This window comes from Chanos chanos, chromosome 6, assembly GCF_902362185.1.
Source record: "Chanos chanos chromosome 6, fChaCha1.1, whole genome shotgun sequence".
In the NCBI taxonomy this organism is placed as follows: domain Eukaryota; kingdom Metazoa; phylum Chordata; class Actinopteri; order Gonorynchiformes; family Chanidae; genus Chanos; species Chanos chanos.
Window position 1 is genome coordinate 35,533,332 of NC_044500.1, and position 27,947 is coordinate 35,561,278.

The 27,947-nt window shown below is 39.7% G+C and overlaps 2 protein-coding genes across 2 annotated transcripts in view; both read right to left on the reverse strand.

The window, feature by feature from the left end:
- Positions 1 to 409: 409 nt before the first annotated feature.
- On the reverse strand, positions 410 to 9,613 carry tmem51b (transmembrane protein 51b). Its single transcript, XM_030776952.1, has 3 exons — positions 9,427 to 9,613; positions 1,866 to 2,263; positions 410 to 1,398 (listed from the first exon to the last, which is right to left on the reverse strand). The coding sequence occupies exons 2-3, from the start codon at positions 2,246 to 2,248 to the stop codon at positions 939 to 941; spliced, it is 843 nt and encodes a 280-aa protein (XP_030632812.1). The 5' UTR covers positions 2,249 to 2,263; positions 9,427 to 9,613; the 3' UTR covers positions 410 to 938.
- Positions 9,614 to 18,866: 9,253 nt separating this feature from the next.
- The window catches only part of kaznb (kazrin, periplakin interacting protein b), a 44,891-nt gene continuing 35,810 nt past the window's right edge, over positions 18,867 to 27,947 (reverse strand). The window contains exons 3-8 of the mRNA XM_030777657.1: positions 23,093 to 23,284; positions 20,986 to 21,122; positions 20,545 to 20,715; positions 19,557 to 19,737; positions 19,304 to 19,437; positions 18,867 to 19,105 (exon numbers count right to left, since the gene is read on the reverse strand). Of these exons, the coding sequence (XP_030633517.1) occupies positions 18,935 to 19,105; positions 19,304 to 19,437; positions 19,557 to 19,737; positions 20,545 to 20,715; positions 20,986 to 21,122; positions 23,093 to 23,284 (986 nt within the window). The 3' untranslated portion in view covers positions 18,867 to 18,934. The remainder of the gene's footprint in view (positions 19,106 to 19,303; positions 19,438 to 19,556; positions 19,738 to 20,544; positions 20,716 to 20,985; positions 21,123 to 23,092; positions 23,285 to 27,947) is intronic.

Sequence of the window (27,947 nt, forward strand, 5' to 3'; positions counted from 1 at the left end):
CCTTCAAATATTTGACAAATGGCTCACTTAGTACTACATAATTCTAAGTACTTTTCCAGAGAGCTGTCAACTGACCTCTGCAACTCCTCATTTGTATTAAATGGCCTGGAGACTTCAGTTTGTGCTAAGCCTAATTGCCAAGTTGGGAAAAAAACCTGTTTGTTCTAGAAGTTTTAAAAACAAGACACAACATCCTCAAAAATAACTCTAAAATTGAGTAGCTATTGATAACACATGACTTCAACTTCTTTGATTTGCTGAGATCATTATAAATGTTAAATGCTTTGTTCCGTTGCATTCAGTGAAATTTCTTTGGGCAATATCAGATTTCTTTTGTTTAACAGGAACCTACAGAATGGAAGAGTGTACCAAAACTGCTGATACACAGAAAAAGAAAATACATCATTCATTTGTATGAAAGCATGGCAGTGTGATGTTGAGTTCAACTTTCCAGGACAATGAAAATGAAGTAAACAGAGTTTTTAGGTTAAAGAGTGAAAAACCTGTGGAAACTAGTGTTACAGCCAAAATGTCTGATGAGTCATTATAATTGCATCACAAACATAATTTGAACCCTTTAGTCCCTGAAATTAAAGACTGTAAAACTAACAGCACCAGTACAATAACATGGATTGAACAAGTGATGCCTGATGAGGCTTAGGGTTTCCAGAAGATCCCTGGCATGAAGAAAATTGATGTAGGTATCAAGGATAAATGCTGTGGTTCAGCAACACAGCTGCTGGAAACTTTTTTTTTCCCTGGATGTTTCCCCTACCAGGCATTGTTGTGCTTAAGCCTGGTGTCTGGCGTACCACAATCAATAAGAGCAAGGCTACACAGTCACAGTTAGAATGCGGTAGAGTTCTTCCAGTGACCATTTGTTCCTTCCTTGCGTGGTGACTTTTATCTCCCATCCTTTGTGGTTGGGGTCGGCTGCGCTATGAGAGCTCAGGGATCTTGTCCTCATACTGTGGTGGAGGGGTGAGAGGCTCAATGTTCACTACACCGCTCTGGTTTGGATTTGGGATGTTCAGGCGGATATCTTTGAGGTGGAGCTTCTCTGACTTGATCCTGCGCACCCGTAGGGGTTTGAGGATCCGGCTGGCTCGGCTGCTGCTGCGAGTGGGCTGGTTGGTGGCAGGAGCAGCAGCAGCAGCAGTGGCAGCTGGAGGTGGTGCAGGCTTTGGCTCGGGGGCGGGCGTGGGAGTTGTTGATGGGGGTTCCTGACTAGTACCAGCATTTGGTCCTTCTCCCTCATTCTCCACTGCGGCAATGAGATCCTCATATGAAGGTAACTGGGAAGTGCTTTGACGCAGATTGCTCTGTCGAATGGGATACTGACCGCTGGCTACTGCCTCCTCATAGCTTGGCACGTCATAACTGGGGGCCGGCTCCGCACTACAGAAAACATACACATGCTTAAAGGTGTGGGACAATGCAACATTTAGCACAGCCTTCGAGACCGAAGATAGTACTGTCAAAGCAACATTTTAGACAATAAAATATCATAAATTAATGACTAATTCACACACACACACACACATTAAAACAAAGTCTTCCTAAGGTTTTAATTAAAGTGAAAATTAAATTTGTGCTCACCTTAAGTTAACCTGTAAGGGAACTGACTAACAGCAGTTGTATTCAGAAGTAAATATTTAACATATTAGTATGATGCCACTACACTGTGGTTTCCTCCTGACTGCTGATTACACACCCACAAAGGATGAATGGACAGAAAAATTTCCAAACTTTATGTTTAACCAAATCTTTATGTAAACAACTTGAACTTTCAGGAGAGTAATGAAAAGAAAACCAAGAGAAGCGAGAATCTGAAGAAGACAGAGAAGTAAAATGGAAGTACTCACGGCCCCGCATCTTCTCCCGGTACACGGTCCAAATACTGAGTCCCTAGTGCTCCAGCTGTTTCTCTACGTCGCAACCGATTCTTATTCCTCAAACCAAGACATAGTGCCAGCAGAAGCATCGCCACACCAGCCCCCACCAGCACAAACGCCACAGATGAAGTCCTCGCACTATCCTCCTCCTGAACGGGGTTTGTACTCGTATTGTTCTGGGCCGCATCGAGAGGCACCACTGTCCACACGATCATGACAATGCCCAGAGCGACGAGGCCAAACCCCAGAGCACATAGCGCATACTGGGAGCCTGAATTGCTGCCACGACGACCGGAGCGGTTGGAGGACGATCTCTCGCCCCCCGAACAAAGACGATGCCCACTGGAGCACATGCCTCCGGGCCAAACCTACACAGAGATAAACACATGTTTTAAGGGCATATGTAAATTTACGTACACATCATGATGATGAAAAATGTCCCGAAACACATAAAATGGGCCACAACACAAGCAAGAACATTCTCCTATTATTTTCTTAACTTTCTCATGCTTTTTTTGCGAACTGGTCTCGTATGAGTGTGCCACAACAGATTCAGCTAACACTCTGACTTTAGAAAACTGACATAAGTAATGCATTGTAGAATGACAAATGCCATCTATTCCCAGATGAGTGTTCATTCATGAGAATTGTGAATTAGCATAATTGATGCCCCAAACGTCATATAAGGCTAGGAGTCCCACCCCATTTGTCCGTAAGTGTAATTCATAAACATGGTGTACAAGAGTAAAAGGGAGAACTTCACTAGTCAGGAGACTGAAATTCTGCTTTAAGAGATCGGTAAATGAAAACGTATCGCTTTTGACGGCGTCAATAATGGAATTAAGGGCCCTGATAAAGTCTAGGATTGGGAAAAAATTACTAGTGCCGTTAAAGCAATGAAAATTGAACTCCATCACCGAAAGAAAGAGGAAGCGGTTTGATATGAAACTGAATTCGAAAAAATATTTTGCTAAATCAGGGTTGTCCGTGATGTGCAACGTGAAGGGTTGAAGATGAAGTCTCCGTCGCTGACACAGACAAGACAATAAATTGTCATGTAAGTGATGTTGCACTGTCAGCAGCTCCAACGGATCATGTTCCCCTGGACAGTGACTGGCATAAATCTGAAGCTGTTGCAGCATGTGCCCAATAGTGGGCCTGACACTAAGGTACGAAAACAGTTCCCTTATTAAAATTTAGATTCACTTGGACTTAACCACAATAGTGTTATCAGCTAGAGTAAAACTGACATAGAGCCTAGAAATCAAAATCTTCTCCCTCTATATTTTGCCTCCACTTTATTTTTATTTTTTCTCTGTCCAAAAGTTCTAATATGAAGTTATCTAGAAAGAACTGTCAAACAATTGTGTAAAATGTTCTTTTATTCAGAAAGTCAGATAGATTCTGACACTCCATACCACTGTCGTCGCCCGCCCACACACACACACACACACACACACACACACACACACACACACACACACACAAAGTGGTCTCAAATGCAGTCCTGAATAATCAGGATGACATCTCAATACCTGCAAATTATGTGCACCACATAAGGAGAAATATCAGGCAGTCTGGCAAGCATAACATAACTGTTAAAAATTTGTTGTGCCAAGCATATCTAAAAACTCTAAAATCTTTTGTCTAGATAAACTCGTTGATTATTTCCAATACATTAGAGCATCACCTGAATTTGGGCAATTAATTGTTTCCTAATTATTATGGCATTTTGATGGTCTGATCTTCCATGTCTTCTGTAGGTGCTGAATCTGGAAATGCAACACCTTCAATCACTGCAATATTGTGGCATACAAAAGATGCTAAAATAATATGACATGCCTTCTTTAGGATGTAGAGCAGCTTGTGACCAGCTGTGTCGAGGCACATCCACCTGGCTTTCAAAACCCCTGTGCGCTCTACCACACAGTAGCACAAGTACTCATATGACATCCCTTAGAGGAGTGCTCCTGTCTTCTCTGTGGGATGACTAGACGTGTCATAAGGCGGGGAGGTAAAGCATAACCTCAGTCACCTGGAGAAATTGGTGAATTTCAGTTAAATGAAAATATTCAGTTTCCATGGCAATAATTAACACTTGACAAGTCACTTACTAATAAGCCTATTTCCACGAGGACCTTAAGCTTAACCAATTAGAACCACACTATTTTGCAGCACAAAGGAGCTGTGTGCTGCCCCAGGCCATTGGGCAATGACATTTAGCAGGTTGTATTTTGCCTCTGATATAATTTGGACATTAACTGAGTGATACTGCTTGTGACTGAAGAACGGGAAGGGGTTGGCGAAAGCACATGTGTACAGTTTATTGCTCCCTAGGTGTGGGGCGGGCCAGCGATAGCATGAAAGTCCCTGTGTGATAGTCTGATGGGGGCTTTGATGACAACAAGAAGTGCATGACTGACGTAGGACTGGGGAAACCCCCAGACTACAGAGACAGACTAAGGACAAAGTTTAATCAGAAATGTTGCTAATTTTCATTGCAAAGACAAGCATCATGGTAAAACCATTATGATCAAATAGCCCTCCCTGTGCCACACAAACTGAGTGTCAAAATAATCAAGGTTGATTTCCCTATATAGCAAGCTATGCTATCAGTGGTGGGAAGCAATCAGCAGTGTAAAATTGATTTGGGAACTACAAAGGTCAATTTTACCCAAATGCTCAGCTAATTTCATAAGGATTGTAATCATGTAAAACGTTAGACATAGAGTAAACCAGGTGCTTTGATTTTGGCTGGTGCACTAAAACATATCATCCTCTGGGCTTGACCTAACTGTTGTGATAGCTCATTATTCAAACACTTGAGCATTTAGTCAGAGGGCCGAAAGAAATGGGGGATACGCGACCTGAGGAAATCTAATGAACATTCAGTTGAAAAATATGGAAGTGGAATTGTGGAATTGTGATCAATTTTTGGCAAAATTGTGGATGTGACACTCCCCTCTGATTGGTATGCCTTGGTAAGGCATTGCGTTACTATGTAAAAACAGGCTTAGAGATCAATGCGGCGCAGTGTTCCATGGGAATAAAACTGACATTCCAGTTGATGAGTAAGGGGAAAAACTGCTTTTCCTTCTGATCAGTAGCACCAACAGTCCATGAAAGTACATTCCCGAGTCATCTCGTGCTTGGTTATGTCTGCTGAGGTGACTACACTGAGAGGACAAACCCTGTGTGACTGCAGGTCACAGCATATTCCAAACTGGGGGGACAAAAGGGGGAAAAACTAATCCCATTCTTTGGCTGTAAGCATTACCAACTTATCACAGTAGAGAGCTTAAAGTCAGTTACTCCACAAAACTGCACAGTGCATACTAGAGGTGTACAGAGATGACATTATCTGTATCTGTTCAACCAACAAAATTATCTGTCACTGTATTTGTATTTGGATAGTAGACCAGAAGTGGGCGTGGTTTCTACCGGAAGTCACAGGAAATCGGGCAATGTTGTATTTTCTAACCTAATATTCATTGGCAATACAATTTTTGTGCCTTACAAGCATCAAATTAATTTAATATTGTTTAATAGAATTATTAAATTATAATTATAATCTGTGTGCTTTCCCGAATAACGTATTCAGAGTCGGGTACATCCCTAGCGTGCACTGCAGTTTAGTCACAAAAATCCATATGTCAATAAGCATGGCCACATCTCAAAGATAAGAACTCTGCTAATCCTTATGAAACTCTACACTGGAATGCTGTGAATTGTCTGCTGTTTACCTGCCTTATATACATCATAAGCTTTACCAGTCATTTGTCTCTTTACTGTTTAAGTAGTCAACAATGCGTTATCATATAAATATTTTTTTTAACTGACTTCCCACACAAATACAGGCTCCAAGTGTTTCAGGTTTGTACAAGACAGAAATTTTCATCCTTAATGGTTCTGAAAATGGTATTACTTCACCCCAGTTGATGTATCACACTGTAACCTTCCCTTCTGTTTGTTAGAAGGAGGCTGGAGAAAGTGCTATAAAATGAAAGGAAAGGGCTTTCTCCTTTTCCCTCGTATGTCACCTGGTAGGTCTAGTCTAAAGCACAGAGAGCAAGTGTACCATATAACTAAAAAGATGTGATACAGCCCTATCAGGTCCTCTAGTGAATTAATAAATAATACTGCAAACTAGGGGTGGGCGATACATCGAATATACTCGATGTATCGTGGCTTGTTCTAGGTGCAATGTAGTAAATGACTACATTGCGAACATTGAGTACAAATTGACACGCAATTTTTTTAAGCCACCTACATGAGGCTCGCTTCGGCTTTTCGTTTCTCTTGCGCTCTCCCTCTCACAGACACAAAAAGAAAAAAAAAATTATGCATCACACACACTTGCCTGCCCATCCAAACCACTCTCCAGGGTGAGTGTGCATGTGTGACGTATGCAGGTGAGACAAGTGTTTTTGTATCTGGATGGAACAGGGAAAGAGCATGGAGAGAGATAAAGAAGTGAAGCGGCAAAGCGATTTTATACGTGTTGAGTTCGGAAACAGTGATAGAAGATGGAGGCAGACAAATTGGTTCCAAGGAAAAGGAACAGCACTGGATCCATCGTCTAGCAGTGGTTTGGCTATCGCAACGAAGATGCGGAATAAACACAGTTTTGTTAACTTTTTCTTGGTTGTGATTTCAAGCTTTTAAAGTTAAGTATAAAATTGTTCAAATAGAAACCACTAATGAATATGAACAAGAATGTTTCAATGCAGACACATGTTGCAGGGAGTACTAGAATCATCACACTGGTGTGAGTGTACGCATCAAAGGGTTAAATCGAGCATTTATGAAGAGCTTCAGAGGAGATTTCAAAATATCGAGATATATATCATGTATCACAATATAGCTTAAAAATATTGCGATATTATTCATAGGCCATATCGTCCAGCCCTACTGCAAACATAATCAAAATCCTAAAATTTTCAAACATGCATGCTAATTCTACACAAGAGAACTCAAAATCACAATGGTAAAAAAAAAATCTTATTGATGATGGCCGCTTGTCATTTAAACAAGTCAAACAGTTACAACATCACCTTTTGATTTGATTTCAGGTTATAAGGGGTGACCTTGAAGGTGTCTTTATTAGACCAGCCAAGAGCTCTTCATTTTCACTGAAGAGCATTGTCATTGCAAAATTGCAAACATTAATACTAAAATTAACATGATCAAATGGCCCAACCTTTGTCAAAGAAACTGAGTGTTAAAAATAAACCAAGGTGGTTTTCCAGTGTAGTGAACTACCCTATCAGTAGTGGGAAGCTATCACCAGTGGAAAACCCATTTAGGAACCACAAACATCAATCTTGCACAAAGGTTTCACTTTTTATATAAACAACCTGTCATAAAAGATGTACATAAACTTTATATAATATAAACTTGTATATAAAACATTTTACACAACCACAGAGGATGGACTGGTTTTGGCTTGTTAATTAAAAAACCATGAGGAAGAGTACAAAGGCAATACTGGCAACATTAGGGCTCTAATGAGATGCTTGTTTATTCTTTTACCACTAATTGTCTCTTTTTGGAAAGTCTAGTCTACAGTGTGATCAAGAGGGACTTCAAGTTGTAATTGTTAATATAATGGTTCAGGAAACAAGTATAGAAATGTCTGGAATTTGTCAAGAATAATGAGAACAATTTGTTGCATTGAATATTTCAATTATCTGAAGTAAAGTAGCAGTGCAATCACGTGATGATTTCATGATCGACATATCTTCATGAAGGGCACAAAGGATACAGAAACTAGATGACTGGTCAAAACAATAGATGCCCAAAATGGGGAAACACAAAATAATAATAAAGAATAGATAGTGGTCCTGTCAAACCAAAATGAGAAATGTGTGCCAGGCCCAGTCCATCTCACATCACACAGTGTATCAGATTTGTATAGTTAGATATATACAGTAAAAACATTCCTGTAACAAAATTTGTGAAAATTTAATTTGATTTTGGAAAAATAAAGCTTATTGACTGTGCAGAAAATGGACCCTTCAAAGACAGAGGAGTCTGTAAAAGTAGTTCCCGACATCCAATTTGTCAGCAACTCTGCAGTGAGTAATTATTATGATGATTATTATATTAAAATATATATATATATATATATATATATATATATATATATACACATACACACACATATACATACACACACACACACACACACACATATATATATAAATATATATAAATAATAGTGCTACTCACATCTATCCAATGATTTTTCTTTGAAATACAAATTGCTGTTCAGTATATACACTGCTACATTATTTTTCTTAACTCAACATGTCTAAATCTCTTGAATGATGACTTTAATGAGTCAACAATCAGTGCTGGAGAAAAAAGGCCATCACCATCTTCTCTGAGAAGACATTAGAAAAGTTGAAGAAACAACACTCCAAGCCACAGACTTCTTTTGGCCAACATGGGCAACTGCTGGTTTGGCCAGTTATTTATTCCTCAAGTCCTATTCATTACTCACTTGGGTATTTCTGGACAAATTGGATGTGAAGCTACTTTTTACCTGATATTTTATGACACAAATCCAATCAAAGTGTCCATCTGAAGTGAGAGCAATTTGCTTCATTTTTCATAAATCAAATTATTCTCTTACAAAAAAGTATGTTACAGAAATGATTGTAATATGTCTCTAACTACACAGTTCATCTGAGAACAATCTGAGATGTTGTGTGTTGACATACATCTTTCTGAGTGATTTCAGATGGAGTGACCAGTGAACAATAAAGTCTGTGCCACTGCTTCTACCACCCCATGCCAAATTGTACTATGGTGCAGCACAGACGCAGTCGCTACATAAACCTCTCTCAAGTTTCCAATTACTTAAAGACAGACTGACTTGATCAAGAATACACTGGGTGTGAGGCTGTCAAGTTCAAAATTAAAATTAAGTCAAAGACAAAATGCACTCTCTCTCATTTATGCAACTTGCACTCTGAACATAAGTATTTCATTGATAAAATGCCCAACGAATCTACCGCCAAGACTAATTACATTGCACAAACTCTTACTCATTGTCCACAGTATCATTACATTGCGTCAGATTACAAAAGTAAAAACAGAACAAATTCAAACTAATCATTTGAATATGCACCACAGTAATAGTTCAAGGGGCATCTGTGACCACTCGGAGCTCAGATCTTACCAAAAGTTGTATGTGGTGTGCTGTTAAGTTTAACTAAGAAGAGTTCTACTGGTGACTTCACTCAGCTCACCCTAAACGTCATGAAACATTTTGGGAGCGGAGATACGTCGTAAAAATTTGATAGTAATGAACAGTCGTGTTAAACCTCATTCAATCAACAACACGTTTGCAATGGCTCTTTGCCAAAAACGATAATCGTTTTAAAATCGTTACTTTTGCCGTAACGTAATATAAAAGCCTTTAAATAATAACAATGGATAACATAATAATAATAATAACAATAATAATTATAACATGCTACATTTGATGTCAAGGTGACACAGAAACGAGATGGCCTACCCTTACCTTAAGAAGTCTCCGCGAATGTTCAACGCCCTTTGATCCTTACTTAGCCAAAAATACCTGAAGCAGGTGTTTCTCTGAGAAGCATTTAGGCTACACCAGAACGTTTGTCTTACAACTTAACATACGCCCGGGGAAATATCTTTTTTTTTTGTTGTCCTTTCTCCCAGCGGTTTTGGCCCTTTCGTTTGTGAAGCATATCACTGACAGGAACTTTGTCCAAATTGTAGTCAAAGCGCTGCCAACCCCCACTTGTAAAGCATTAACTGAACTTCATGGCCTTAGTGCACGTAGGGTTTAAGTGACGAAAACGGGGAAGTTGTCCCCTTGTTAGCTACCTTAGCAAAACATGGGTGGGGCTACCTGGATTCCCAGAACTAACTTTTGGTATCGGACTTAACCTTTCCTCATGAATTCAAGACCCCCTCTCCATTTCATCATTATTCCTCTCTGCGTTAATAAACGGCCCATTGTACTAATACCAGTAAAAATAGAGTAAGATAGTATTAATTTAATTTACAACACAGTTCTCAGCAGCCTCACTAGGTGTACGCACATAAAACTGTAAGAGGGATCACTGGCAGCAAAGGATGGCACCACTGAGGATGATTCAGCCACTAAGACTTATTATTTAGAGGGTTTGTTTGCCTTGCTGCATTAATTTTGAGTACAATAAAAGGTGGCATGCATGAAAAAGTGCAAAAAGAGCACAGAGCAGTTCTCAAGAACTACAAACAACAACAACAACAACAACAACAAACAAATAACAACAACAACAACAAATTCAGATTCATCCATTATCAAATATTGAAATTTGGGGGAGAAAGGTGATTCCTAAAAGCCCTCCATATGGCTTTGCAAAATTCACTCAGTTACAACTTCTGACAAGGGCTTCATGCATACAAATGAATACAGTATGATTTTTTCCCCTTGCTTTGCGTATTTTGTTTTCCATTAACTACATTTCAGCAGCAGACAGTAGGCTTTGGTTAAATATTTATTCGCAGAATATGTATTTTTTTTATCTGTGACAAATCATGAAATAGGTTCCAGACTTTGTGTGCACACTTAAGAGTTATACTATTATGAGTTCCCTCACCAGCCCTTAGTTTATCTTATTTAGACCAAACAATACGACACTGAACTTCTGTATTGTTCTTTCAGGAAAAGCGTATCACATTTAATCAATTCAAAGCTCTTTACTTTGTTATAGTTAACACTTTATGAATTAGAATTTCAAAATTCAACTGGAAAACTCAGCACAACACAATCTTTCAGTACTTCACTGCATTTGACAATATATTGATGCAATTAGTCATCATATTGATTATATTTAAGTGAAATGAATCCATTTTAATTTCCAACCACTGAAAATACAAAAAGAATTCAACATTCAAGAGATGAATTTATCATATTATAGCATGGCAAACCATTGTTTACAGTGATGCAGTGGTAAATGATAATGAATTTTTAACGGACATTTTGGAGCTGCTCACTATGATTTTGTCTATTGGTGCTGCTGGCTCATAACGAGGTGAGAGGGGGCAGTTTCTCTTTGTTGACGCCCAAATGTTGTGACACACCAAGCTGATGGACCAGTTTCACTGAGATTGCCCTGAGGCTCAAGCTAACTGATTAACATGGAAGAGACAGTTAAAGAATGTTCTGTACATGAGGAGAAGGGGGACATTTATCTGAATCACTTAAAAAGGCAAAAAATACTATAAGGTTTTAGATAACAGCTTTTTTAAAGACATAATAAGCAATTAGTATGCTTTTGGTGCCACTGGAGTCAACAGTCAGTGTGTTATGGGTGTGTCTTTGAGCAACTGAGCTGCGAAATTCAAAAACATGCATGGAGACAACAGTAATAAGAATTCAAACAAAATGACCCCCTAAAAATAGATTTTAAACCTTTTTGAACAGTGAATGACTATTGTTTTAACTCAGTTACACATTCAATAAACTTGTTTTTTTTTTAAGTTGGAAATATAAACCTAATTTCAAAAATCCTCAGCATTAGGCTTTGTACATCAAATAGCCTGTAAAAAGATATCTATTGTTGTGAGTTAAGGTTAAAGTAAGTTTAAGAAAATATCTGAGCTCAGACAAAGGAATGGACAATCCAGGTATGAGGATTTCTTACAAAAAGAAGATAAGGCTTTGCTGTGGGTTTTAAAATATCTCACGAATTCCTTCACACAGCTTTTTCTCTCTTCTGTTGTTGTTGTGACCCAAGGCAAGAAGAAACAAGACATAATGTTATGAACCTAGCATGTTCGCTTTAGGGCTTATTCACGATTATGTTAGTTGTTTCAAGGGGCTGATATAATTCTTCATATTTTTACCACATGTGGAGATTTATTTTGTTGTACTGAGATTTAATAAACACACATGCTTTTTTTTTTTTTTTTTACACCGAGGTTGAAAAAAAATCAGTGCCATAATAAAGAGTAGATGCTGACTGATGCTGAAATATACAGATGAGTCACTTAAAGAAGAGGATGTATAGCAACGATGCACTCTGGGTTTGATTAAGACATCATGCTACAGCAGTTCCATGTCTGTGTCAGTGTTCTAATGTTGACCTTTGGGATGGACTTCTAGTGAGGTCCATCCAGGATCATTTGAAGGTGTAGTTCTCAGACGTTTGTGATCTCTATGCTTGAGTAGCCATGCATAGGACTGTCCTTGGTCCTGGCCAGGATCTTTATTCTGTCTTCTTTAGGCAAAGATCCGTAGCTGCCATGGAAACTCAGGTCATGCCCATCAGGAAGTCTTGGGTTCAGCTTCAAGGGACTCTGAAGAACGTTGGAAAGGACAACTCGTTTTACAATACAACAAAGATATTCCCTCAACAAACAGTGAAAAGACTTCTCATCTCCTCTCTGCTTATTCAGACTGATGGTGGCTTTTACCAGACAGTGAATGAAGTGCTTACCTTGCCTACTTTTTGTCTCTGACTGATCCTTTCCTCAGTGTAATGGCGTGTTGAGACAGGTGACTGTGTAGGGATTGCTTGCTTCCCACAATCCTGTTTCTGAATAGACCTGCAAAGTGGATAGATCAGCTTATCTCACGCTGTACTGCGAACTCTTAGTGAAAAATGATTACAATGACTACTACTTCTCACCTGAAAATGGATTAATTTCTTGAAGTGATTCTTCACAGACATTCACTGTTCTTTATTGCAAAAGGTCTCCAATATTTCTTACACTTTTACCAGCTATTGCTTATGAGTGATTTGCTCTGAATTTTAAAATCATGTCACAGGGACAGGAGAAAAAGGTATTATAAGTAAAACACTGAATTGTTGCCTACAGGTTTGTAGATGTTTTAGTGGAGACTCACTTACCTGGCTGGGTCGATAAGTGCCTTCATTTCCTCATATAGGTGTCGGAGTATCATATGCTTGTTACAAGGGATCTCGAGGGCTCTTGCCATGGTGTCTGCATTGAAGGATGGATCCAGAACCATTACTGCACCATGAACTCCACTCTTCTGAAGGCTATCAGCAAACTCCTGTATAGTATTCAGTAGATAGTATTGAAGTATCCACAGTAGGCGAGTACAGCGTGGCTGTGTTTGTACATATGAAAAATGGTCGGGCGTGACCGACTAGTTTGGCAAGAATTTATGAAAGAATCAGACTAACTTATGAAAGAACTTTATGAAAGAAGGGAAAAACACGTTTATGATAGAAACCGAAGAACTTAGCTGTCACGAATCAATCAGTGTATCAACTGTACAACCATTTGCAAAGGACTCTTCTAGAAAATGTTATTAATCAAAGAGTATAAGTGCCAAATGCATATTATGAGTTGCCTTGCGTTTCTTGTGAATTTAGAGAGTTAAAAATAGAGTAAAAAAACCTCAAACTGACAGGCTTCATTGTGCTGATGTTAGGGCTTGTTTTAATGAAGTCTGCATTTTAAAAAAAAAGGATCTTTTCACCTTTAGATCAATATCCCTGATCCATTTAATGACCCGCTGACATGTCCAAACCACAGGGTCCGTGTCCTGGTGCTCACATTTGGCTCGGCGAGTCTGCAAGGCCTGGAGAGAATGAATTTAAAACCGCATATAATCACCACATGCATAATGCAGCACTACACTAATCAAGCTACTCCTATTCATACTATTCAAATTGAACTGGAGTGGGTGAAATTTTCATAACTGTTTATGCAAACAGATATCTAGCAGATGAACTTAAAAACAAAAACTGACAAACAGTAATTCTGCAGTCACATTCTAACAAATTTGCCCTTCTGACAGAGAATGTGTGAATGAGAGTAAACAGACATACATACAGAAAGGTGTGAATGGACTGGAGACATTGCTATGGTTATAAATTAATTGACCTCTTTGTCAAAGTTGAACATTTGCAGAAGTTGAATGGCCAGTAGCAAGCTGTTTTGGTGGGACTTCTTGGTGACGTTGAAGACTGTCTCTAGATCTCGCCTTGTGAGAGTTCTGAGGACACGGCCGTCGACCAGCTGGTTTTGGAATGCTTGAGAAAATTGTGGAAGTCCGATGTCATTAAGCCAAGTCTTAGCCACCCAATGATGGTCCAGATCAGCAGCTTTGGAGAGTCTGGTGGAGAACAGCCAATGACAACAACATTCAGTCTCAGAAATATCACAACACTCTTGGGACAGTAAAAATAGACATGAGCACACAGCAACAGCAAATGTGAGGAGTCATGTATGAGTGTCTCACAGATCATATGAAGTGTGTGGGTGTATTTGCATGAGCGTGTTTAGGAATGTTATGGCTTTAGAGTGTGTGACTCACCCTTGCCCGTTCTCTGCCTCCCGATGGTCTTCGATGGCAAGGCGGAGCTTCCTGCGATGCATGAGGTTACTGATGCCCAGCGTCAGCTCCATATCTTCATCCGTCAGTTCCAGCAGCACCTACAGGAAAACAAAACAGGACTATGATGTTAGCTGGTTAAACCAGCCTGTGAGATCACTGCTCACAAATTCATTCAAGAGTGTATTATTCATATCTGCAACACATTCATACCATATTTATATCTGCAGCATATTCATACCATATTTATATCTGAAGCAGTACCTAATCCTGCTTAAAGGGGAAGTTCACCCATGCTGACCCATAATTCCATTTTGAGACTTGCCTCATTCGAGTTAGAGAATTAGTGTAGTCATTAGAAATCAGAGTAAATAGTGAATGCATTTTTCTGGCACATTATTGCAGCACACCAACATTCATTAATATTTTTTTTGTTGTTTGTGATTTTAAAGTATGTTAGCTAACTTCTTTCACCGGATGAGATCCTGTCTGACATGCTGTCATAAATACCAATAGTAAATCATGCTGTGTTGTCCCACCTTTTGCGAGAATAAATGATATCAACAGGACCACATGTCTCTCAGAAAATTCTCTGGTGGTAAGAAATCAATCATCTCCCTTTATATTCATTTGATATTTAAAAAAATATTAATTTGGAAAATCCACCAACTACCATCACTGTTAATGACATGACAAATCTGCGTAGTTTTGAGAGCGCTTAGAACATTACAGGATTTTATGAAAAATGAATATGGTGAAAAAGTACAAAATCCTAAAAATCCAAGAGTTTTATCCAAACCCAAACTCAGGGGTGAGGGTTTTAATAAGCCTGTCTGTCACACATGTTAGGTCACATTTTAAGTCAACTTCTCAATCAAGAGTGCAGAAATTATTTGAGAAAAAGTGATGCAGTGGAAATTTGAATTTATAAAGGTGATGATCTCATGCCCATTTCACACAGCACAAGGGGAAACAAAACAGAACAAAACAAACAAACAAACAAAAAATCACAAAAGTGAATCAAATGAGATTAAATAGAGACAACCATACCTTCCCACTCTTGACATGCTCTGAGCAGGCCTGGATATACATGGGCATTGTCATGACAACCTCAAACCAGGCCAGAACAGTGCCTGCCCTCCACTGCGACATGGGCCTGGTTCGTGTGAGCTCTGCCTGCTGCAGTCGCTCCAGCTGCTCCTCTCCGTCGGACAGGCTGGGCTGAGTCTGGCTGGAAAGGCTGTCTGAGTCTGAGTCGGTCACAGGGAGCAGGAGCAGGGAGGATTTAAAGGCAGGATAGTTTTAGGAGTTTAAAGGAGTTAAAAATAATAAAATAAAAAAAATAGTGTCATTGATTCTGAGCACAAAACATCTGTCTGGTGGTGAGTATATGAGTATATGAGTTTTTATTATGATACATATACTAGACTTTGTCTTAACTTGCCTAATACTCAAGACTGAACTAAATCTTGAGAGACCAGTCATCTCTCCACAGAGGTCCCAGAGCACTGAGCAGTTTGAAGAAAGCATGTCACTGTCTTACTATGCAAAAGTCAGACCATGGCTCACTTTCACATTCACCATGCTGCCCTGACCACTTACCAACATTACTTCTTCCTCTATAAATTCTGTGCATTGTTGTCTGTAAACCCTATCTGCATTGTTTACACCTAACCCACAGGGCCTGTAAAAACATTTGAAACAAAGACTAGTTTCCTCATGCTTAGCCCATGTGATCTCTCTCTTTTAAATAAAAGGACGAGAAGAACTAACATGGTAGCTTTTCCATCCTTGTGTCCATTTATGCTGAAGCGCATTGTTCTCCGTCATAGTAATGTTAGCGAGATGTCAGATGGGGTAGGTAAACTCTACTGCTTTATTATCAGAGAATCAAAGAACCCAGTCTGTGCAGCTATTTTCCTTTCTTTTCCTTTCCATTCTAGCTCTCTTAAAATGTGGATTGTTTGGCAAAAAGGTCACTTAAGTAAATGACTAATCAGTATTAATTAGTTGATGACTGATTAACTAACAGTTAAAGTGATTTAAATAAAGCACAATGCACAGTTGGGGTATTTGACAAAAAAAAAAAAAAAATCTTTTTCATCAGTCCGCACCCAGCTGGGATGGAACTGAGCAGAGTGCCCAGTAGGTGGCAGTCTAGTCACTTCTCTGCACCGCTTTAATTGCCACTGAACAATGATTTATCTAATTACATTGCAAGATCTTCTGAGATAATGTACATAGGTGACAACCACAGGCATCACATTTCACATGGCAGGACAAGTTAATTTATATAATCATTGTCCTATGTATATGTATTGTATGGCTAAAATACGTGCACGTGGCATATTCATAATCATTGTAAAAGAAAAAAAAACGCTCCTCAGTAGATTAAATTAACCTTTAAGACCCTTAGCAAATTTAACAGTCTCTCTTTCTGGCCAGGTTTTAATGAGTTGAAAAAATGAGTGTAATATAGTTATTATCTGAGAGGATGAATATGTGGGCATAGGGTCACTTATTTTAGACAGGTAGAAGAGACAGGGTCTGAACTTATTAGTGGAGATATGAAGCCAATGCCCTGAGCCTGTTAGAGAGATGTGAAGGCGTTCACCACATCACTGAAAGAGAGAGTTTTGAGTGCAGGAAGAGAAGGCCATGTCCCATGCTCTTATCAGAAATGACCATATGACCGATTCCACTGAGCTGTTAAGGTAAAAACTGTTGGGTAGCACAGACCTAAATGCAATGCACTGATTTTAATATGTGAAGGGAACAGACATACTGAAAATGAGCTGTTACCTATGTATTTCTGGATTTACATAGTTACATATATATGTTTATGTGGATGTATGCGTTGAGTCCGAGAGCACTTTCTGGTCTTCAAAGGCCTCTTGATTTCTTGAATATCTAAGCTGTGAAATATTTGCTTTTTTTATCTTATCAAAGATAAGAGTATATGCAGCCTACACAATGATCTGATCTGGTTTAAGTTTAACTGCTGCATTTTTTTGGGGGGGGGGGGGGGGGGGTTAAAGATCATGTGTTAAGTTTGTGGTGTCTTTGACTGTTGATGGTGAGACAATGTTGGGACACAGCGTGTTAAAACAGGTGGATAATCACAGATGAGTAGTTGTAGGGAAGTCGCCATAAACATGAACACACTGGAGAAGAGGGTTAGGAGAAATTCATTCCACAAAGAACTCACACAAGGTCAAGAAGAAAGGCACATGAATGTTGGGTTATGTGTTTTATTTTAAAATAAGATTTCATTTCAACCTTTTTTCATAGTCTCTTCTGGAATATCAAAACTTCTTCATTAGTGTGTCTGTCAAATCGAAGAAAGCTTTGCCCCTCTTAAGTAGCCTTCCTGTTCATTAAATAAACTTCTGTGATAGACTTACTCTTATATCTGACCATCTAAATTACAAAACTTATAACATAAAACTATTATAATGGCATGAGGATTTAGATTCAGTTTGAATTCAAAATAGCAAAATGAAAAATTCAGTGCCTCCAGGATGAAAAAAAAGAAAAGAAAACTGATTAAAATTTCATGAGGTGTGCAATATGTGAACAGGGTAGGAAGCGTGACTCCATTTCACTAGTAGCTGAGATACATGTAAAGAAAACATTCATGTTTTTTTTTCTTCTTTTTTTTTTAAATATTCACTCTATACGTTAACGATTGAGAATCCCAAGAAGACATGATCAGTTAAAAAGGCATGTTTCTATGCATGGGTTCTCATGCTCTAAGCTGAATGCATCTAAAAACTCTCCCTTCACAATCATGTTTTATTAACCTTTGGCACTTATGTCGACCTCATGACTGCTGGCACCCGTCTGAGGGAAAGGTGAAGTATACCTCTGTTTTGTGTGTAAATATTAACCTAGTCAATAATTAGTTTTAATATTTCCCCCCTGAGTTAGGTTAAAAATATAGAATTTAAAAAATAGATTTTGCAGGTTTAATTCTTCTTCTTCTTCTTTTTTTTAATCAACCCTTGTTACCCAAAGACAAAGCAGGGTTTAATGAATCAATCAATACAGATGAAAAAACAGCTGATAGTCTTTGTGAGCAAAAAGATGTAGGTACATGCTTGTTTGAACAGACAAATCCAGCTGGTTTGCAATATTTTTGTGGATCAGTGCAAAAGGTGGAAAATGACATCCAAATTTTCATGGTAAATGCAGGGGAATGGACCAAACATTATGGAAAATAGAGGACTCAATGAAGTAAGCATGATGAAAGCAGATGAAGGAAAGGGAGCTTTTCAGATAGAGACTAGGACAAACACAACGTGCACAGTTTCTCTGATTTACAAATGCACAGCAGTATTTCAAGTTTCCAGTTTATAAAAAAAGGAACACATATTTTGACAAATTAAGCATCATACCACAGCATAAACATATTCACACGCAATGATCCCACGTATATATTTATATGCATGTAAACATATTTACATATGCATACATATATAAATATATAATTTTCATTTACATACATATTCTTGTGTGTAGTATGTACAGGAGGCAGCAATTCTTTCACTCTCTTTTTTCATGGAAATATATACACTTTTAACCCTACGTACACACACACACACACACACCCCCAAACACACGCACAAACACACACTTATACTCATGCACACACACAAACACACACATACACATCCATATACACTAACACGCATCAGTATCACCAATCAGCATCCTCCTCTATGTAGTAATCAGGTGTGGAAGTACCATCAAACAGGCCAGGGTCCAGGGACTTGCGCTGTTTGCCACGGGCAAACACTCGCGACAGGGAGCCCAGACTCATCTTCTCCTTCTTCTTTTTACGTTTCTGGTCCTCGAGGTCCTCCATGGACTGTATCGGCACAGTGGTAGAAGTCATTGATAGAGGAAGAAACAGAGGAAACAGAGCAGAAAGTCAGTTATATTTGTGTCAGTTAGAGCGCTTTGTGCCATCTTAGCAACACTTAATAGTTCAAAAGTAGAATAAAGGAATATAAAAGAGAAGTGCAGAGGGGTGATTACTTGGTCGGGGATGCCAGGCAGCTCTTACATTGCAGAGGGAGTGTGTCCGGTGTCGTGGAGAATTAATATCGCTCGGGGTGGAGGAACGGTCACCGTCGGCAGCTGAGGCGTCAGAGATGACAGAGGGCTGACGGGAGTGACACGGACTGATCCTAAGTGGAGCTACAGAGAGGAGGAGGGTTACAGAGGCACCACTAGAGCTTTGTGTCTATGTGTGTGTGTGTGTGTGTGTGTGTGTGTGTGATGTACTTTGAGTGCGTGTTTGTACAATGTAACTGTACCTTGTCTCTCTGTGGAGTGTGTGTGGTACAGGGTTTGCTGGCTCTGTCTGATTGCTGCAGTGAGTGGCAACTCTGCCTGCATCACCCATTCCTGACTGCCATTCACCACTGGCTCTGATGGCATTGCCAAAGAGTGCCGCTTTGGCACATCCTTCGTGAGCGTTGCCAAGGACTGCTTTGCCTGCAACCACACAAACAGCACATTCAGTACCTCACAAATGCACCAGTGTCATATCAATAACCACCTCACCCAAATGACAAAATTTAAGAGCTAAAACAAATACAATTAGATTTCTATCACGATCCCACCAAGACACTGGCAACATGGGTAAATCACTGTAGCACACACTCTCATAGTATGGCTTAGCTACTTAGTAGAGCCTCATTTGTTTCTCTGTGATTCTATGAGCAGTCTCATCAAAGGCTTTACAGTGTGCCTTTGATGAGTAACTTAAAAGAGAAGCTATAGGTGGTGTTTGCCGACAGATCATAGATTTTGGGCAGATGAGCTGATTTATGAGGCTAATACTGTGCTATATAATGTAATCTTTCTCAACTGGGCTCTTGGCCAAAAAGCAGCTTGGAAAAGAGAGAGAGAGAGAGAGAGAGAGAGAGAGAGAGAGAATGTTGTGCCTGGTAGAACACAACATTCCTGAGCACCAGCAGAGTGGCAGGTGCTCTTTATTGGACTGACATGGACTACATGCTCAGCCTGAGAGAGGAGTCAATTCTCTGAACTGACAGCAGATTGACAAAGTTTGCAAACAACACAAAAAGGTAAATCTCAGGTGTAACACAAGAGTATCTGTCTGAGTAAAAAAAAACAAAAAAAAAACCACAAACAAACAAACAAACAAACAAAAAAACAGAGATGTTCAACGCACATAGAAGAGACAGCTGTGTGAATGAGGGAGTGTATCACAGAGTGGAGAGATAGACGGAGAGAAAGAGAGAGAGAGAGAGAGAGAGAGAGATTGGCATGCCTCACCATGGTCAGCTCTGCCTCTAGCTCCTTGATCCTGTTCTCCTTCATGTCTATTTGGGAGCGCAGGATGTTGGCATGCTCTGTGGCCTCTTTTGTCTGTCTGCGCAGATCCCACTTCTCCCTCTCCAGCAGGTCTTTCTCCTTTGCCAAAGCCTTCACTGCATCCTCACTCTCCTGAAGAGACGGCACATTGTCAGAGTCAACTCGTGTCAGACCAGCATCTACACGTGCACACATACACATCCATCCATCCATCCATCTATCCGTCCACCCATCCATACATTCATATATTCATCATACACACAGACATATGCATCATGCTCACACACACACACAGAGAAATCTTATCTTTACAATGTTGGACTAGCACTGGTAAATGGGGTTGACATCATGGTACACTGACGACGCATCCACGGGGAGCTTTTTGGGTTTGAACACCATTACCTTTCTGTGCTGGTCGTAATTTCGGATGAAGTCTCTAAGCTGCTCCTCACGACTCTCCAGAGTGGTGTACAGCTGCTGCATCTGGCTCACCAAGTCTGCTTTTTCCGCTTTTAACCGTTTACGGTCGCCCCTCATGGCTGGGGAACAGACAGATTCACTATAAATCCAGTTGAACCACAACAAATACATTTTAAATGCTCTCAGATTTCATTGGGTCTGAAAGCCTCCAAATTCTATGTTTGTGTTATATAAAAATGGCCTCCAGATGGCACTGCACACTTAAAAAAAAAATTTAAGCCAAAAGTTGTATGCTCAAATGTGTTACTACGAATATAGTGTTACTAAACAATAGTGGTATTCATTCGGTAAAAATGGAAATAAAAAGAGTGATTCATAAGCATCTAAGTGACTATCACAAAACATCACGGGCTAAATAGGGTCAATATTGACAAAATGACTCTGAAACATCTCAGTGTGAAAATGGCCCTACATGCAGAAATGCTGGCTGACCTCAATCTAATTTAAGCACCATCTAAAGAAACCTGAAACCTCCGAGTCCTTTGGGCTAACACCTCATTAACTTCTCGTCTAGTGTTAATATCTGAAGACACCAAGGTTCTTAAGACAGTGGCACTGCCATCCATGACAAAAGAAACACAGTGGGTCAGGGACATTTTGTTCAGTAGAGAGGAAAATGTTTTGTTTTAAACAAACTATCATGCACATTTCCTCACTACTGTCCCTGTTCCTCTCCAGTTACAGGCAAAGCCCATCTCACTCAACATCAAAAAACCTGTTTTTCCACTATTATACAAGAGCCCTCCACATTCATGAGCACACTGCCTGCCACCTGTTTCTCACTCTAAAACAAACTGTACTCAGTGACAAAGAGCACTCTGTGGATGTGGCAACAAACAGACAAAGAAAAAGGATCTTGAGGAGAAGATGCTTTCTAAAATTGTTTCTTATATGACTTTTGTGAAGACTAGCCTTTATAATATGTTTGGGAAATATAAGCGTAACCATTCTGACTCCTACATTTTTCCCCTCCACATGCACATAACATATATTGACAGTTCCAATAGCCTCTCCAACGATGTTATAGGATGTTTTGAACATTATTCTAGTCACTGTTGTTTTAAGGCATATTTCCCTGTCATGTAGCACTTCTATAGCAACAACTTCTACAAACACAGTCATGCACACACACATAAACTCACTCACACACGCGCCCAAGCACACACACACACACACACACACACACACACACACAAAAACTCACTCACACACGCGCTCAAGCACACACACACCAGAACAGTTACTGTAAACATATTGGCATGTAACATGGCTGCGATGAAAAGCAAATATTTATGTAATGGAGACCATTTGTTTACCCAGTATCATATTCACAGAGGAAACAGACGTGGTGTCATGTCTAACATCCTATGCTCGTGGGTCACATTGGTCACTGAGAGTGCAGATGGAGGTCACACTTCCATAACGTCAGTAACATAGAAAACTGCATAATTCTCATTCCACTGAGAGAGGAGGAGTAGTTCAAGCATACCCTCAGCTGCTCTGTGCCCCTCCCAACACTTACACAGCCGTCAGTTTATCTAAGCTTCTGACACGCTAAAGAAGTGTGGCAAAACAAAGAGACGTCTGATGGGATTATCACGTAAACACCGTACACAACTACTCAAATTCCTCTGATGATCGGTAGAGGTGATAGGTGCATAATCCTATTGTTGGAAACTCACTAGAGGCAGACACAGCTTGCATATTTAGCCCAGTTCTGAAATGTTTGTGTCATTTTTGTCTGCCTCCCTCTGAAAAGAAATGAACATCAAAAGAGTTCTTGTTGGTGACTGTCTATTGTGAAAGGTGTCTTTTTGTTTTACCGTGTTGTGTCACACAGACTTGAAACAGAGTCTCAAAGTCTGGAAGAGTAAGTGTAAAAACTCATGAATGAGATCTACTGATATTGCTACAAGGTTTGTACTTGTCCCTTACTTCAGTTAAATGACATGATTGGTAAATGGGAGCGGGTGGTTTGAGATCAGACTGACTCTGTCCAGGTTAATCTTGTGTAACTGTGGATTCAGACCTTGTAAGGCTTCCTTTGCTCGCTCCAACTCATGCTCCTTCTCTTCCAACTGGGCCCGAAGCTCGGTGGCAGAGAGGGCGTCGGTCGAGCAGCCACCATGAGAGTCCTCCAAATCCTTGCTCAACATGTCCTTCATCTGCCTCAAAAGATGCACCTCATCCTGCAACTGGGCGACCTCCTCCCGTAGCAGCACTGTACAGACAGAGAGAGAAAACGAGAATGAGAGCATAAATACCGCAGAGCTGACGTCTCGAACATCTTGATCTGGATGTGTGGGCCAAGCAAGATGAAGAAACTAAGCAAAATAATTGCATGTCTAAGCACAGTGCTGCCACTCATCCCCTCTGCACAATGCTCAATCCTTCTCTCCGAGCAGTTTTTTTCATAGAGTTAAGGAAGCTCTGGGACCTACAGCGAAAAAGCAACAGTGGAACAGAAGCCGCATCAAAAGACAGCAGCAATAATTGGCAGAATATCAGCAAATACACAGCAATATTTACAAAAGCACAGAGTGAGGTGGACCAGAGAGGACAAAGCCTTTTCCGGGCTTTTCTAATGAACGGAAGAGTGGCAGCATTTTGTTCTCTGAGGAAAAAAAAAAAAACTCTCAGCCCCATATCTCAATCCTGCACAGAGGGCAGTTCTGCTACAGAAGAGGAGCTGATTGTATTTTTCATTAATGAGAGAAATGTTCAACAGGTCTACCTTTTGAAACTTTATTTTTAGCCTTCAGTAATTCTTTCACTATTTTCTTTACTTCATGTCACTTCTTCTTCATCATCTTAAAGTACTTTGTTCACACATACTAATGAATTATATAAGTGCCATAAATTAATTATTCTTACTGTCAGATCGGCTCTGTAGCCAGCACATGACAAGTGAGAGGAAAAAATCGAGTGCGGATATATCTGACCACTGATGAATACATTTAAGCAGCACTGAACATTCATTTTGTATGTTTCGTAGAGACAGAAAAGGGGAGATGCAAGGGAAATTGATTTGTTTTGTATAAAATCCATAACATGGGTAGAATGGTTATCATCAGAAAGCCTAAAGACCGTCCGTGTAGACGTTAATTGAGTCAATTAAAATTCCTAGATGCAGCCATTGGAGTTAATGGAGTATTTTGGTTCATAGCTTGATTCTGTAATGTGGGATCAATAGTTTGACATGGATGCAGCATAGTCAAAAAACGGTTTCGTTCTGAATGTTTTGATTATGTTGATCTATGATGGGGTTTTTTTTTTTTCGGCGCTCCACCATTAGATTAATAGCTCATCAAAAAACGCCCTATGGGATGACTGCAGATAAAATAAGAAATAAGCAATTAAAATCAGGTGGGCATGCTACTGTAAGTAACTACGGTAAAGAACTTCATAGTACTGCACAGTACTTGAGTACTTAGAGACAGAGATGTGTCACTAGTATGATGAATGTGAGGACTTCAGTCCTGTAGGCTTTTTCTCAGGAACATCATGGCAAAGCAAAGGGCTGCAGTTCTGCTGATAAGACAAGGGGAGGGACAGGCCCATTGGTCACTGTCTGCTTCCAGACTAAAACAGTGGCAGGAAAACTCCCAACCATGCACAAGGCACAAGGAACTGGTTCCCAGGAAAGCACCATCCTTCACGCAGTTGTCCTCTGGGCTGCAGCCTTTTATTCATCTGATTACATTTAGCCACTTCTACCTGCACCAGTGGGCCTGGCTGTTGTTCCCTGCTTAACTGTACTCCCAGCTTTCTGCCTTTGGGCCTGAGCCCTGTACGTCTCTGCATCACTGGAATTTCACTATGATTGAATACCCCCAAGTCCGAAATAACTATGTACAATATTCAAGCTGCATAAACACAGTAAAAGAACAAAACAAAACAAAACATAGTTTTCAGCTGGTGTGGACTGACAAAATACAGCATTTTGCACTAACACACCTAGTATCTCATAACCAGGCAAGAGTTGACATTGCCCCCAATATGAATAGTAAAACATGCTTATTCTGTTTATTCTAGCAGTCTAAAATCTCTCAAAATACAGTTCTGATGTGACCCAGTTGTTATGGAGGTTTGGAGACATGACTTCCCTTAAAGTGAAATCATAGATGTTTATGCAAGTCTGTGAGAGGAGATAAAAAGTGCTCATCTCACATTATTCTGACGTGAGAACTGAAGGTGATTAACGAAAAACAATCAGGCCCATAATTCCCCTCAAATTAACCTACAATCAATTCTCACCGCCGCCATTATTTCCACACTTATCATCCTCTAGCGAAGGCAATCACTTTTCTTTTTACTCTTCCTGTCACAACCTGTAGGAAAAATCAAAGGAATACAAAAGCTTTTTTTGAATTTTCTCCGTTTGACAAAGACATAGGCAAGTCTGTGTGGATCTGCCTGTTCTCAATGACATCAAAGAACTGGCTTTGAGGAACTGCACCTCCAACCAGTCACAAAAAGTAGAAGAGTCTAAAATGTGCAGGGCTTGCTCTTTGGGATGCTTTTCTGGAAGTGATGGGACCTGTTAATAGTGTTCAGCTTTTTATGCTGTTTCTCTCTGAAGATCTACCAATATTACACGACTTGATCTCATTGATTCATTTGAGTGTTGCACCCATTATGATGGCAAGACCGTGCGGGATTTAGCAATTAGCTTGAAATGTATATGTGAGGTTCATATACACCATGTGTACATAAGTTCACAGAACATTTTTAATTCCTGTCTTAATTATTATATTCATTATCTGTAAAAGCTGTCATTAGAAGGCGGATTTGGAATATCTTGGATCATCTGCGACTGTTCACCTTGGCTAAATATGAAAATAGTCAACAATCACTGTGTACAGTGATGTTGACCTCCAGTGAATATCACAGGGTAAAACAGAGCAGAACCAGAGCACGGCAAAGACCCTAGACCCTTTGACATAACTGTTCTCTGGAAGACTTGCACTTCCGGAACTCCATCTCTTGTTGTACTCAATTGCAGCAGCATTCAGCACCGCATGACAACAGCCTGAAACCACCAAATACCAGAGTCTCCGACTCTTTCATCTCCTCTTTGCACCTCTGAGTCATGCCAAACTAACCTCACTCAACTGGTACATCTAGTAACTGTTGAGCCAAGGTGCTGTGAGGCACAGTCATGGTCTTGAAAACAGTGTAGAGTGTGTTCTATGATGAGAGCACACAGCTGTTTAATAGGATACCATGTCAACTCTTTTAACTTGTCCATGGTGACGATACTGGACATTTGTTGGATTCAAACATCTCAGCAGAATACCATAAGCATCATAACAACTACATGCATAATGAAAGGTCATGTTTTGCCCTTCTGCATAGAGCCCAACCATCTTGACCTTTCAGAAAGACAACACATTTTCATATTTACCAAGGAGGCTGATCGCATAACACCTCTCATTTCTCAATGGACCATATTACTCCAATAGTACAGTGAAGACATAATGAAAAAAACAAACAACAGTCTAAGTGAATTTTTAGAATATCCATTTTCCCAGAGTGTGTTTAAGGAGTCTATGCAAAATAGAACAATGTTACAAGAAAGCTCCAGTGTATCAATCAATGACACCAAATATGTAAGTGTTGTTTGTCCATTAATTTTCCTTTGGAAATTGAACAGCCAAACTAAGGCTAAACATATTTGGTAAATACCTGTGCCGCTCACCCACAAACACAATTAAATGTTTCTTAGGAATAAAGATGTAAGTAAACTGTAAATATGCTTGTAGAAAATCAATAAAATTACAACACTGCTGCTGGCCTCAGTATTCAAATAGCTTGTCCTTAATTTATCTCAAGGGATTTCTTTCCTGAATTCTCAGATAAAAGGACATAAGATCCACTATTACAAAAACTGTGACTATATTTCTGAAAATAGTGGTTCTCGACTCTGTATTTCAGAGTCAAGAACAAGGAATGTGATAAAAACTAACATGGAACAGGTTTTCAAGGTTGTTCAATTATATTACATCAGATACTACACCCCTACATAATTAAAATTGTTGAATCATTTGTTGAATCAATCATCTCCACGAACCTCTCAACTGATGTTTTCCTGCTTGCCTCCTTCAGTACATTTTGCACATCTGTGCCCACAATCTTTGCATTCTATGCATCTAAATACGGCCGGTGACCATGATCCAGTTCACAGTACAGCTTCCCATGGCTCATTCAAAAGTTTGTGAGGACCAACAGATTGTTGCCGATAACTGTCATCTGATCATTGACATACGATCACCGACAATGATGTAACAGGTGTAACAGGTTGCAGTGCTGTTGTCATGTTATTGTTAGAACTTGACACTATGATGTTCTGGCTCCTGTGAGACATTCACAGTTTAACCCAGTTAAAAAGCTGGAGCATGCTAAATTCACCAGAGGCCAACTGTACTGTTACATACATGTCTGGGTCAGATCAAGGATGTACTTCAGTTACTGCTACAACTATTGCTACTCATAAGAGTGCCTCCCATACGGAGCTAGCAGCTCAAAATGTTGCACTGTACATACTTATACTTAAAGGGCAATACTAATAAAAGACAAATACTAGTATAGGACAGCGTTTAAACTGCTATTTTTACTTCAAATAGTGAGGACTTTTGAATAATGGATAAATTTGCAATTATTGTAATATCTGTACAGCGCTGGCACACAATGGACATGGTATTCTAGAGTTTAGTCTCAAGGTACTTTCATCACCCTACAGTGAAAACCTTGATTTCAAACCTTGGTTACAGATCAGTTAAAGATGGAGGTTGAGGAAAACACCTGATGTTTGGTTAGATCACAAGGTTTTGACAAACAAAGAGGGTTTGTGCAAATATGTCTTTCTCTACACACTACATTGT